At 35.2% G+C, this 15330-nt stretch overlaps 1 protein-coding gene across 1 annotated transcript; it reads right to left on the bottom strand.

Moving 5' to 3' along the window:
• Nucleotides 1–7053: 7053 nt before the first annotated feature.
• On the bottom strand, nucleotides 7054–13809 carry LOC138308635 (uncharacterized). The gene is made up of 7 exons (XM_069249675.1): nucleotides 13705–13809; nucleotides 13175–13234; nucleotides 11162–11245; nucleotides 10889–10956; nucleotides 8742–8960; nucleotides 7431–7695; nucleotides 7054–7119 (listed from the first exon to the last, which is right to left on the bottom strand). The coding sequence occupies exons 1-7, from the start codon at nucleotides 13807–13809 to the stop codon at nucleotides 7054–7056; spliced, it is 867 nt and encodes a 288-aa protein (XP_069105776.1).
• Between the last annotated feature and the right edge of the window lie 1521 nt (nucleotides 13810–15330).

Raw genomic sequence — 15330 nt, 5'->3', positions numbered from 1 at the left:
CTTTGGTTTTCCCACCCAGAATCATGCTCCTGCGCAAGCCTAGGCCCGAGACGTTACATTCACGTCCTGAGATCGTCTACCTTCACTCATGGAAGTTTTTTCATGAGTCCTCTCTCAGACAGGCTTTTATTCGGATATGTCAGCTCGCATCGCCCGATCAATTAGGTCTTCCTCTTCTGCCGTCTACCAGTCACGATGAAAGATCTTCTGTGAGTGGTGTATCTTCAGAAAGATTGATCCGGTCATGGCCTCTGCCCAGCTGCTTGCGAGTTTCCTTATTCTTGTTGACTAGTGAGCGCCACCCTGTCCCTGGTAGTATTGCAGACTATCGCACAGATACTGCCAGTGTACTTTTCATGGTAGACCAGAGGTAGAAACTTCCATTTCTTTGTCTGCCTTGATTTGGGGGTTCAGTCTCGACAGGCATATGGTACAGTAGTTAGCTCCACAGTGGAACATAGAACACGTGTTATGGGGGCACCATAATGTTTGTAACGTTTAAGACTGTGTTCCTTCTTACTCTTGCCTGATGCCGCGGGAGGAGTGATATATATGCATTGCCTATTCGCTCTTCGCGCCTTCGTTGGGCTAGAGATACCTCTGCCATTACCATTCTCACTTATCATGTCGTTTCTCCTCGATGGGTCCTTGTTCCATGACATCATCTGCCGGTTGACGTGGTCAGTCTGCTTTCACTGACCTTCACTGTCTCTGTCCTCCCAATCAGATGGGCAGATTTCCTTGGGTGCGGTTGTGGTGACTCAGTCTCTGACTGCTCCTCCTCAGTAGACATTATATACATTTGTGGTTTTTAACTGTATACGAGCAGGTTTCACAATGGTGCACCTCTTTTCACAAGGAGGTATATCCATTTTTTATTCCTTTCCTTCGGGGGTTAATTTGCCATTTGACTAGGCTGACTTGCTTCGGACTCTCTACTACGGAAAGACGCTTTCGTATACTAAAGTTGTGGTAGCGTATTGCTGAACTGAAATTGAGATTTTTCAGTGAAAAACCAATTTTCACAATGTAATACTTTATGGGGTCCCACAGTAGTTTATCCCCTTTCCTCCTCAGTCATTTTCCTCTTATGGCTACATAAAGATTTTAGAAGAAGGGATACCACTCTATGTTACTCTCGTCAAATACGAGATAAGGTACGGTAGGGTAACGGGGTTCACAAATCTTATTTTTGTCAAGACTACAAAGATTGGACAGATAGCGTGTTTGCATTCTAAACGTATGGTTAATATTACTGTATATCATGAAGAGTGGTTTTACATTGATACACCTCAAATGTACATATGAAAGACTTCTTCTCTGAATCTAAGCACAGGATATAAGTCATATTGCAATGGTAGCATCTTTATTGGATGGGGATTCAAAATTATGCAAATGGTGTAGCTTACGTCCTTGGGTTCAGACCCCCCGTTTATAAAAAAAATGGTTCCACATCTCTCCAATGAAGCTTTAGACTAAATTAAAACTTTTCTTCATTCCTACAGAAGAAAATGGATTTTAAAGAATTTGCAATATTTCCACTACTAGTCCTCGCTCCTCAGGCCTCCTTGGGGCCAGGGCCACCGTTCACACAAGGAAGCTTCAGCCGAATTTTCGTCAAAATTCATTAAGCAATTCAGGACTAGTAGAGATTTTTGTGAAAAAGTTGACAGACGAAGGACTGACAACGGAAACCAGAGGCCGCGGTATAACATAAGCTCACCGGCCCTTCGGGTCAGGTGAGCTGTTGCACGAAACTCGGGTTTGGTTTCTAGTTTAGTAAAAGGTTCAACGAAACTCAGGTTTGTGTGTCAGCTTCATTTAAAAACTCAACGCTGAAGATTTCCACTGTTTATCGATGATAAATGCTTCAATTACAATTAATTGATTACATTTGTAATTACGCATCTTATCATAAATAGAATTAATAATAAACAGAACCCCGCTCGCTGATCAAGGATGCAAGCATGAGGTTAAACGGAACTCGGGTCTAGTTCCGAGTTACGTTTAAGCTTAAACGGAACTGGGGTATGGGTGTTAGATATGTTTCAGAAAATACATTATGTGCTAAAGTGATTAATTCTGAGTTGTATCATTGCAGCAAAATCCAGAGTTCGATTCCAATATACAATATGTAATTAAACATGCAATTTGAGGTAGGAAACCTATTAAACGGAACTCGGCTCGTTGCAAAGTATTCGTGTTAAACGGACTCGGGTCTGGTTCCTAGTTCCGTTTTACTTAAACGGAACTCGGAACTGGAAGTCGATCGAAAACTAAATCAATGTGGATCCACCAATAGTAATCCATGAAAAAAGCCAACAGACAACATTTCTAATATGTCCAAAGCACATTGACTGTTTTCATCTAAAATGATAGAGAATTTCCTTAAACGGAACTCGGAACTGGTTCCTAGTTCCGTTTTACTTAAACGGAACTGGGAAATAGGAGTTGATCGAAAACTGAATTAAAGTGGATTCATCACTAGTAACCCATGAAAAAAGACAACAGGCAACATTTCTCATATGTCTTAGGCATATTGAATGATTTTATCTAAAATGATAGAAAATTTCCTTAAACGGAACTCGGAACTGGTTCCGAGTTCCGTTTTACTTAAACGGAACTGGGAAATGGAAGTCGATCGAAAACTAAATTAAAGTGGATTTGCCACTAGTAACCCATGAAAAATGACAACAGGCAACATTATTCATATGTCTTAGGCATATTGAATGATTTTATCTAAAATGATAGAAAATTTCCTTAAACGGAACTCGGAACTGGTTCCGAGTTCCGTTTTACTTAAACGGAACTGGGAAATGGAAGTCGATCGAAAACTAAATTAAAGTGGATTTACCACTAGTAACCCATTAAAAAAGACAACAGGCAACATTTTCATATGTCTTAGGCATATTGAATGATTTTATCTAAAATGATAGAAAATTTCCTTAAACGGAACTCGGAACTGGTTCCGAGTTCCGTTTTACTTAAACGGAACTGGGAAATGGAAGTCGATCGAAAACTAAATTAAAGTGGATTTGCCACTAGTAACCCATGAAAAAAGACAACAGGCAACATTTCTCATATGTCTTAGGCATATTGAATGATTTTATCTAAAATGATAGAAAATTTCCTTAAACGGAACTCGGAACTGGTTCCGAGTTCCGTTTTACTTAAACGGAACTGGGAAATGGAAGTCGATCGAAAACTAAATTAAAGTGGATTTGCCACTAGTAACCCATGAAAAATGACAACAGGCAACATTATTCATATGTCTTAGGCATATTGAATGATTTTATCTAAAATGATAGAAAATTTCCTTAAACGGAACTCGGAACTGGTTCCGAGTTCCGTTTTACTTAAACGGAACTGGGAAATGGAAGTCGATCGAAAACTAAATTAAAGTGGATTTACCAATATTAATCCATTAAAAAAGACAACAGGCAACATTTCTCATATGTCTTTGGCATATTGAATGATTTTATCTAAAATGATAGAAAATTTCCTTAAACGGAACTCGGAACTGGTTCCGAGTTCCGTTTTACTTAAACGGAACTGGGAAATGGAAGTCGATCGAAAACTAAATTAAAGTGGATTTGCCACTAGTAACCCATGAAAAAAGACAACAGGCAACATTTTCATATGTCTTAGGCATATTGAATGATTTTATCTAAAATGATAGAAAATTTCCTTAAACGGAACTCGGAACTGGTTCCGAGTTCCGTTTTACTTAAACGGAACTGGGAAATGGAAGTCGATCGAAAACTAAATTAAAGTGGATTTGCCACTAGTAACCCATGAAAAATGACAACAGGCAACATTATTCATATGTCTTAGGCATATTGAATGATTTTATCTAAAATGATAGAAAATTTCCTTAAACGGAACTCGGAACTGGTTCCGAGTTCCGTTTTACTTAAACGGAACTGGAAATGGAAGTCGATCGAAAACTAAATTAAAGTGGATTTGCCACTAGTAACCCATGAAAAAAGACAACAGGCAACATTATTCATATGTCTTAGGCATATTGAATGATTTTATCTAAAATGATAGAAAATTTCCTTAAACGGAACTCGGAACTGGTTCCGAGTTCCGTTTTACTTAAACGGAACTGGGAAATGGAAGTCGATCGAAAACTAAATTAAAGTGGATTTGCCACTAGTAACCCATGAAAAAAGACAACAGGCAACATTTCTCATATGTCTTTGGCATATTGAATGATTTTATCTAAAATGATAGAAAATTTCCTTAAACGGAACTCGGAACTGGTTCCGAGTTCCGTTTTACTTAAACGGAACTGGGAAATGAAAGTCGATCGAAAACTAAATTAAAGTGGATTTGCCACTAGTAACCCATGAAAAAAGACAACAGGCAACATTATTCATATGTCTTAGGCATATTGAATGATTTTATCTAAAATGATAGAAAATTTCCTTAAACGGAACTCGGAACTGGTTCCGAGTTCCGTTTTACTTAAACGGAACTGGGAAATGGAAGTCGATCGAAAACTAAATTAAAGTGGATTTGCCACTAGTAACCCATGAAAAATGACAACAGGCAACATTATTCATATGTCTTAGGCATATTGAATGATTTTATCTAAAATGATAGAAAATTTCCTTAAACGGAACTCGGAACTGGTTCCGAGTTCCGTTTTACTTAAACGGAACTGGGAAATGGAAGTCGATCGAAAACTAAATTAAAGTGGATTTCCACTAGTAACCCATGAAAAAAGACAACAGGCAACATTATCTCATATGTCTTAGGCATATTGAATGATTTTATCTAAAATGATAGAAAATTTCCTTAAACGGAACTCGGAACTGGTTCCGAGTTCCGTTTTACTTAAACGGAACTGGGAAATGGAAGTCGATCGAAAACTAAATTAAAGTGGATTTGCCACTAGTAACCCATGAAAAATGACAACAGGCAACATTATTCATATGTCTTAGGCATATTGAATGATTTTATCTAAAATGATAGAAAATTTCCTTAAACGGAACTCGGAACTGGTTCCGAGTTCCGTTTTACTTAAACGGAACTGGGGAAATGGAAGTCGATCGAAAACTAAATTAAAGTGGATTTGCCAACTAGTAACCCATGAAAAAAGACAACTGGCAACATTTCTCATATGTCTTAGGCATATAGAATGATTTTATCCAAAATGATAGAAAATTTCCTTAAACGGAACTCGGAACTGGTTCCGAGTTCCGTTATTCCGTTTTACTTAAACGGAACTGGGAAATGGAAGTCGATCGAAAACTAAATTAAAGTGGATTTGCCACTAGTAACCCATGAAAAATGACAACAGGCAACATTATTCATATGTCTTAGGCATATTGAATGATTTTATCTAAAATGATAGAAAATTTCCTTAAACGGAACTCGGAACTGGTTCCGAGTTCCGTTTTACTTAAACGGAACTGGGAAATGGAAGTCGATCGAAAACTAAATTAAAGTGGATTTGCCACTAGTAACCCATTAAAAATGACAACAGGCAACATTATTCATATGTCTTAGGCATATTGAATGATTTTATCTAAAATGATAGAAAATTTCCTTAAACGGAACTCGGAACTGGTTCCGAGTTCCGTTTTACTTAAACGGAACTGGGAAATGGAAGTCGATCGAAAACTAAATTAAAGTGGATTTGCCACTAGTAACCCATTAAAAATGACAACAGGCAACATTTCTCATATGTCTTAGGCATATTGAATGATTTTATCTAAAATGATAGAAAATTTCCTTAAACGGAACTCGGAACTGGTTCCGAGTTCCGTTTTACTTAAACGGAACTGGGAAATGGAAGTCGATCGAAAACTAAATTAAAGTGGATTTCACTAGTAACCCATTAAAAAAGACAACAGGCAACATTTCTCATATGTCTTAGGCATATTGAATGATTTTATCTAAAATGAGATAGAAAATTTCCTTAAACGGAACTCGGAACTGGTTCTGAGTTCCGTTTTACTTAAACGGAACTGGGAAATGAAAGTCGATCGAAAACTAAATTAAAGTGGATTTGCCACTAGTAACCCATGAAAAATGACAACAGGCAACATTATTCATATGTCTTAGGCATATTGAATGATTTTATCTAAAATGATAGAAAATTTCCTAGAAATTTTTCATTTCCTTAAATGGAAACTCGGAACTGGTTCCGAGTTCCGTTTTACTTAAACGGAACTCGGAAAAATGGAAGTCGATCGAAAACTATATTAAAATGGATTTGCCACTAGTAACCCATGACAAAATGACAACAGGCAACATTATTCATATGTCTTAGGCATATTGAATGATTTTATCTAAAATGATAGAAAAATTCCTTAAACGGAACTCGGAACCAGTTACTTAAACGGAACTGGGAAATGGAAGTCGATCGAAAACTAAATTTAAGTGGATTAATCACTAGTTACCCATTAAAGAAGACAACAGGCAACATTTCTCATATGTCTTTGGCATATTGAATGATTTTATCTAAAATGATAGAAAATTTCCTTAAACGGAACTCGGAACTGGTTCCTAGTTCCGTTTTACTTAAACGGAACTGGGAAATGAAAGTCGATCGAAAACTAAATTAAAGTGGATTTGCCACTAGTAACCCATGAAAAATGACAACAGGCAACATTATTCATATGTCTTTGGCATATTGAATGATTTTATCTAAAATGATAGAAAATTTCCTTAAACGGAACTCGGAACTGGTTCCGAGTTCCGTTTTACTTAAACGGAACTGGGAAATGGAAGTATATCGAAAACTAAATTAAAGTGGATTTGCCACTAGTAACCCATTAAAAATGACAACAGGCAACATTATTCATATGTCTTAGGCATATTGAATGATTTTATCTAAAATGATAGAAAATTTCCTTAAACGGAACTCGGAACTGGTTCCGAGTTCCGTTTTACTTAAACGGAACTGGGAAATGAAAGTCGATCGAAAACTAAATTAAAGTGGATTTGCCACTAGTAACCCATGAAAAATGACAACAGGTAACATTTCTCATATGTCTTTGGCATATTGAATGATTTTATCTAAAATGATAGAAAATTTCCTTAAACGGAACTCGGAACTCGGAACTCGGAACCAACTTCAGCCTCCCGGCTATTGATAGGACAAAACTACAACAATCAATCAAGTGTCCTTTTTAAAGGATCATTTAGTTTTTCCCCGTATTGTATTTATTTAGTTTATTATGCCATAATTGTTTCATCTTTTTTTAATATATGTGATTTCTGTTATTGAATTGTTATTTACAGAATATATTGTTTTCGTCTATAAGTAGAACATTGTGTCCCGAGCATAGGAATATAATTCATTCAAAATAATGAAATGCAAAAGTGATAGGTTATAATACACGTGTCCAATAAGCAAAATTTATGGAAAGACTCTACTACATAGAAACTAACGGTAGTAATAAAAGATTTCTTACCCGCAAAATCTTCCCCCTTGTTTCCATATCAATTACACATTCCTCTACATTAGGAAGCGGACTTTTGACTTCTCCATTTACAATCAGCTCATAAACAATGGGATGCATGACTGGCATTCCTGACCCTCCGTGTAAAAGGGAAAATGCAAACAGCTTCCCTGCCATCTCATAAACTCCATTTGCCAGTTTTTCAATATTATGGTTGAAGAAGTATCTATCAGTAGTACCTTGGAGTACACTTGAACTTAATTCCGACATCAATAATCTGTAAAACAAAGGGTTATACACGACTAATTAATGTTAATATATTTGTATTAGATATGTGGATTGGGGATATATCCATACAGTTTGGAACGTTGTCAAATATGTCTGGATATATTGTGGCGTTAATTGATCCCCATCTTTGTACAAGGGATTTCCTTTATTCCATTGAATGTATATAACATATAACATAAAGCATTTTTATCATTTACTTAAATAATAAACGACATCTTTCACTCCAACAATATGTAGTTTTTGGTGTGCTTTCCCTTCTAACAAACAGAACACATTCATATCTTTAATAAAGCAGAAGCATGCTGTGTTTTCCAGTGAATTCATGGGCTAATGTATGTTCACATGGAGGTCGATATTAAGCATCCCATTCCAAATTTAGGAACACCGATTCGTTATTGCAATTATGACGATCGTTACATTGCTCAAACGTCGAATTGCATATAATTCAAGTGAATTATTGAATTGTTTCGATACATTTCATGTAATGGCCTCATACCTCCCTGGACAGGTCAACAAGACTCTGTTTTACTGTTCATTAACTTATCGTTTTTAGAACAAAACAAAACAGGTGTAGCCGCAATTATTATTATTTCACATACTAGATTATGTTAATGTATATCTAATTTCCAGAGTTATAGTACCTTTAACATGAACATATCTAAAGCTCTGAATTGCATGACGTACTTATTATTATGTAGAGAGCAATGGCCTAATTTGCAGTATATATGTTAATAATTTGTATATACATATCGACAAATAATTCTTATTATGCTATGATTTCGAATTCATTTACCATCATCTGGTTCGATAAACATTTTGTATATTTTTTATATTTTTACACATTTTTTCCGTATTTAGTATTATTTACTTCTCGGTAGTTATAATCAATGGATATTGGTAAGTTGGTGAAGGGGTAATGACATATTGAAAATCAATGTTAACACATTATTATTGATGATATCATTTCTATTTCTTGTTTGTTTTATATTTTGTTAAAATTGAAATAATCCATAATTTTCAATAGATCAAACTTACTGCAAGAACTCTCGCTTAGGTCCACCGAGGTCGTCGCCGTCCTCGCCGTTGAAATTCACCTTAAAAGGCCGGCAGAAATTGAAATCATCTCTTCTCACTCGTCTCAAGGTGGATTGTAGTAACATTGAACGACAGACTAGCATTTCTGTGGCTGTTTCTTCTGTTAATAATGTCCTGTTACGCCACCATCGCAGGATTCCAACTTGATTCAGTTCAGATCTACAATATATTTAATTGTGTACAAACGTAAAAAGAGAAAAAAAATACATTACAGTAGAATTAAACTAAATTGATATATATTTTATTTGACTCTGTTAGACAGGTTTACATTATGAATATATAATTATGAATTGATACCAAACTGATAGATTTTATTGTGCTTCTTCGGAAGACATCATATATAATTTGGGCTAAAATGCTTATCTGCATAATATATACAAATCAGCAAATTTTCACTCGCCAAAATTAACTTTCAGTTTTCATGGCTAAATCGTCAAGTATTATGACAACTAAAATATACCGCTTACGGGGAACACATACTCTAAATGCAATAAAAATGCTATAATATATCCCTTGCTTCGCAAATACCGTCCTTTCTGAACTAATGTGTTCTTGATATGCCAACAACAGCACACATCTTGTACATATTATTAATATACAATGTACTTCACAATCTCATTGTTAAGAAAAAAACATATGCGTTTATATTAACTTAAAGGCCAACTTTCTTTCCGAAAAAAATAAAGTAAGGTTCTTAAAAGACACTTGTAAAAAATTACATCAATGACCTATTAGATGTGGTTATAAAATTTTAGTTCATTTCATTTGTCGTTTGTCGTAGTAATAGTCAACTAATAAGGACGACGGCGGGAAACATAATACAATCCGCGTTATGAAAATAAATTAGCATTTAATTCATTTCGATTTAATTGTTTAGAAGGTGATGATAAGTGCAGTATAAACGTGAAGCTAATAACTTTTTCGACTTTACACAATTTTCAAGCTCGTTTTACATTCCCATTTTAAAAAATCAAAAGCCTTTTCGGAACGAGTCTTGAATTGAACAAATAAGAAAAATCTCTTAACTTAACTATAACGAAATGCTTATGTTGAAGAATATAAGACTAAAGACAAACAGAAACGTTAAAGTTTTCAAATAATGAGCTTAAATAAAATCTTGAAACTATAACCGGTTCAACATGGTAGTCTACGGTGTCATATATGTATAAATGTTTATTAAAATGAGGTAATGAGTTCATATACCATTCATGTTCACTCTTTGGACTTGAATATCCTTACATTAACAGGATGAACAAGTTCTTTAACCTTTACATGCAGCATCAAAATACCAATGTAATAGAGCATCGCATGTTTCATATAACAATCTTTGCGAAAGGTTCATTTCATCTGATCAAACTTATTCCATGTCCTTTCCAAAATGACAAAGAACAATGAACTTCGTATCATACGTTTATGCATGATACATGACCATATACTGTTTGATAGACACCTAGCCTGCTATCGATTAATTCATGAACTCATATCTATAACGTTAAATCCATACAGCAACATCCCGATCACTGCCTGAAGGTTTTTACATCGCCAACACGTTATGACATATCTTTTTTCTTCCAAGTTGGACATGGGCTCCAGGCTTCTCCAATCAACATTTCAACTTTTTCTCGTGCAATTGTTTTTCGCGTTAAGGTTTTTATTGTAGAAGATCAATAATGGGCCATACAGTATGCAGACTGTTAGCAAACCTCTTTATCATGTTTGCATACGTAAAGTCTCCTTTGAAATATGTAAATGACTTCAAACAGACAACAAACGATAGATTGTGACTTTAATATACTAAATATTGGTAAACATCACTACTTCACACTTATAGCTTTCTCCTCAGCATTCGGGTAAATATCCGTTAAAGAACTTGTCAGTGTCGGATGTACAAGTACAAATAGAGATAGGTCGTAAGAAAGGATTGAGATAAGGCCACGCGAATGCTATGTTTTTGCATTTCACGGGTCATACAAAACTTTAACAAGAAAGAAAGTTCCGTTGTTCCCAAGTATTAATTTGTTAAAATATATACATGGGCATTTTCGTTACATTTTACTATGACTTCTTTAAAGTCATTAGATACTCACGGTCCGTCGAATGAACTACTTCCTGTAACATCAATTTCCGTTGATCTCCGTTGCAGTCGCAGTCTTTCCTAAAAATGGGAAATAATGAATAACTAGTTGAAGTTTGCAATCTTATTTTCTTACAAATTTTAGAAATAATATTTTGTACGTCTTATCATATTTCTTAATGTTTGTGTAAATAACATTGAATTTGTGTAAATAATGTACATGTGTGTTAATTACAATGTTTGACTTTTATATTTTCATCGTAGAAAGTCAAAAATTCAATGTCACCTGCAATATTCCCCGCCTCCTAAATCTAATTGGTGGCGTATCCGTGGCCTCGAACTCATCACTGCTGTCTTGTGTGCTGATGTCCTTTAAATAATGGATAGGCTTATGGAATTATAGATAAGTGTAAAAAAAATGTGTTGATTTCTCGCACAATTTCAAATTAACCCGTCGAATTTATATTGAATTTTAAAGATTGTTTGACTGCATACTTAATGCTATAGAACAATAAAAAAGGCAATAGTTTCACTATGTGCACCTCATCCACGCAACACATCAATAGGACGTAAATCTAATCATCAACCAATCAATATCCTTACTTTATTTAGAACTTTTAAAAACAAAATTTATGTGGTTAAATAAAGGTGTCCGATTAATTTTCTTAGAACACTGCCATATCTGGAAAAAAGTTCCGTTAGATCTCAATGGTGAAAGGCAAGTGGTAGGTTAAGCAAGTCATAATAATCATTTCAAAATTTTCTTTTTAAATTATGTCTTCAGATTTCAAACTCGATTAATTAACTATCGTAACGTAGACACACATACATCTTAGGCTACACTACGTCACATTACATTATTGTGCGATGATCATGAGCTGTGCTGATGTACGCTATTCGCTTAAGGTTTATGTAGGTTGAAGCAGGCGTTGCTGCATTATATGCATTAATCAAAACGCTAAGCTACGAAAAGATATATTTTCCACGTTTTGATCAAGCCTCGACTAGCGTACGCGCTACGTTAAATAGTGGAATACTTTAGTCGAATTGGTACTTTAGTCTGTACGCTCAGAGTCATTACATTTTGGTACTCTCCTAAAGGTAAGGCCACCCTTTGGTTGGTTATGCTATGCTTTTAGTGAAAACATGACTCCCCTAATGATACACGCATGACAATATGTCAACATTATTGTTATTATTGTGCAATGGTCTCTTTATCCTATCTTTCCAAAACGGCTTCTGATTTTAAAAATGTGAATTTAAAACGATATTGATATTTCTGAAGAGACTCTAAAGCGATTAGCTTAACGTTTATACTACACGTATCATCACCCTCTGAACAATTTAATCAAAATCATTAAATGTTAATTTTCCCGCCGTCGTCCTAATAACCGCGTGTTAGTTGACTATCACTACGCCAGACGGTAAAGCAGCGACTGTTAATAATGATTACGTAAGAGTTCTTGCATCTGCTTGGTGTTCAGGTTGATCTGCATCTGATGCCATCGATACCAATTTTCATATGTTAATATATCTCTTTCAAGAAACTTTTCTCATTTTTTTTCTTTTTTTTTCTGAAATCCGATGAACGGGAAAAAGAACAAAAAAGAATATGAAACTTACCTCAATTTGATTTTTCAATGCGTACGAAATTAAGTAAATGCTTATTTAGTACACTGTTTAATGAAATCCTTGTTTTAGTTCCTCTGTCAGGCTGGCTTGATAATATGCAAATGAAGTATCAATGGGTTTGGGTTTTCGAAGTTTGGTACATTCGCATTTTGGCGTTCTAGATGTAAACAAAATGGCTGACAGAAAACGTGTGAGAAAAAGAGCTTTATCAGAATTGGCAAAAAATGCAATATTTTAATTCTGATTTACTCCTCAGATTCATAGAAGGTACTGTTTGCTTTGATGATTACTGTCACTTCCGTGTCGGGACTGCCACTAGTTCTCTGACATTTTGTTGTACGCTCCTATTTGTTGATACGACCTAGTTTTGGAAATAAATGACGTAACTGTCCTTTGTAAAGCTTGACTGAACTCTATTTATAGACGAGTGTTTTTCCGGTCGAGCTGATCAAATGACCACCCATAGTTTTCGCTGTAGCATTGAAAATGATCTGAAGATATTACCTAAGTACAGGGGAAATTCCAATTTCGTTGCCATTATATTTTGTTGGGCGAAACCTACCTTTGGAGAAGATCGTTTTATTACATGTAGTTGTAATAAATAGAGTTTTTGAATTCGATCAAAAACTTGTTTTATATGATATCCAAATTTGTATTTCCTTTTTACCTGGACATTCACAGCAGCTGATGTCGTCGCTTCTTCTTCTGGCCGTTGGATCGTCGAGTCCTGCGGAAATACAAAACATGTAGCTTCACTTGAAAATATTATCATTTTGCTGATAGCGATTCATTTTCTTCAGTAATTGAAGAATCATTGAAATATTTTAAACACGTGAATTTATTTGATATTTTGAGAATATATTTCATAGTTGCTAAAATGCAATCTGTCGTTTTCACTTAAATATATTTATTATGTTATCATACACACAAGCATATTGTATCAAATCACAAGTAGATGATTGGCTATATCTATTCAAGATTATATATGATGGTCATTCCCAATGCTAGATGCTATATGTTCATGACTTGGTTACATTTACGATATTAACCGGCCACTTCATTTTTAAGAGGGAACACAGGTACGTTGTAATGTATGCAGGTTGAATATGTCAAGGCCCGTTCCTCCTTTATGTGCCTATCGTACAAAAACAAGAGGCCAAGGGCCTTTACGGTCATCTGACAACATTGGCAACAAACCAATAGAAAACTATTTTGATACATGTCATTGCCACCATCCTGGTTTTGGAACGACCTCAAAATATCAACACTTGATCGGGACCAGGTCAGGATCATTTCAGGCATGTTTCAGGTAAATCCCACCTGTGGCAAATGTGAGAAGTTTACTTACGGCGGACGCCGAAGCACTGGTCAGATGACCTAACAATGAGGGGGTAAAAGGCTACGAACAGGGGTACCAATCTGCGTCATCATACGACCGCCACTTTGCATCTGCCTCATCTGTATGTTAGTCAAATTATCATACTATTGTCAAATTATCATCTTTATCTACTATTGTCAAATTATCATCTTTATCGACTATTGGCGTGAAAAAGATCAGGTTCATGGAACCCAGACAAACATACCCAGGAGAGATTGGTAGCGATGAGGCGATACAAAATGTCGGACTAGTATTCCCATTCAAAATATAGCCGGTTGACGAAGTAAATTATTTCCCTCGTGATAGGTTACATCTTTTAGGCGGCGTGACAAAGCATTCAATAACCTACCTCTCCCTATCTGAGGTGCGAGACAAACTAATGACAATATATCAACATAATTGTGTATGAACTCTTTACCTGGACATTCACAACAGCTGATGTCGTCGCTACCTCTTCATCTGTCCGTTGGATCACCGAGTCCTGCGGAAATACAAGACATATAGCTTCACTTGAAAATATTATTATTTTGATAAAATCGATTAATTTACTTTATCGAATGTCGTTAAATCCAGCCATGGAATATTTTATAGCAAATCCGAATAATTACGGTTTTTTGTGCAATTTGTTAAATCTAACTCTACGCTGTTAAGCGCAGTAAGAATTGTGGTAGAAATATCTGCAATTTTATAGGAACTTTTCTATCCAATAATACATACGTATTATTCACAGGAAAGCATTTCTGAAATTAACGAAAATATCTAAGTTAAGGGATTTTCCTATTTTGTTTGTTTGTTTGAAGTTTAACGCCCCATCGACAGCCAGTAAATTTAGGGCCAAACTATAGCATTAAAAAACAACAAAAGTACAAGTTTCAAAACATAATTAGAGGAAACAAATAAGCAATGTCGTTGTAAAATGATTTCTGATTTGTTATGGGTGTTTAAAATGTTGTGAATTATTAAATGGGTTTTTAATTAAAAGAAAGGACAGTCATGCGAAATAAAGAAAAGACGATAAAAAGGGAATTTTCCTAAACTTCTTAAATAACTTCCTTAATATTCAGAAATCTGATCGCATGCTATAAATTTTTGCTAGCCAATGAATATATCAAAATATAAAACATTGTTTTTGACCGAATAAATATTGATATGTGAAATAGTCATACCGAAGTGTTACGAGAGTTTGTATCAATTTTTTATTAGTATGACAAGAAAAAAGACTTAAATTGTCTGGACTTTAAGGTGATTTTAATTGTTTCAGTTTCGTCCCTTTTCATTTCGTTTCGTTTTGCTTTCGTTACGCACTTTACAGGTACCCGCTTCGCCCGTCTCCATACAGTGCCGCAGGCCTTGATTCGGTAGCAAAAATAGTTCTGGAGAGCTAATGTTACTTCTACCTGATTTGCGACTCCAAATTAATATCACTGTCCGCTTTGCGAATTCTA

Source organism: Argopecten irradians, chromosome 15 (assembly GCF_041381155.1).
Source record: "Argopecten irradians isolate NY chromosome 15, Ai_NY, whole genome shotgun sequence".
NCBI lineage: Eukaryota > Metazoa > Mollusca > Bivalvia > Pectinida > Pectinidae > Argopecten > Argopecten irradians.
This window is presented reverse-complemented; position numbering and strand designations above follow the sequence as displayed.

What these genes read in the sequence shown, in the direction of transcription:
- LOC138308635 (XM_069249675.1), bottom strand. Translation starts at nt 13,809, where the DNA reads ATGCCTGAAATGATCCTGACCTGGTCCCGATCAAGTGTTGATATTTTG. An exon ending in CCTAAGCGAGAGTTCTTGCA is followed by an intron (nt 7,696 to 8,741) that starts GTAAGTTTGATC and finishes TTTGTTTTACAG; the next exon opens with ATTATTGATGTCGGAATTAA. An exon ending in CAAGGGGGAAGATTTTGCGG is followed by an intron (nt 7,120 to 7,430) that starts GTAAGAAATCTT and finishes TGATTGTTGTAG; the next exon opens with TTTTGTCCTATCAATAGCCG.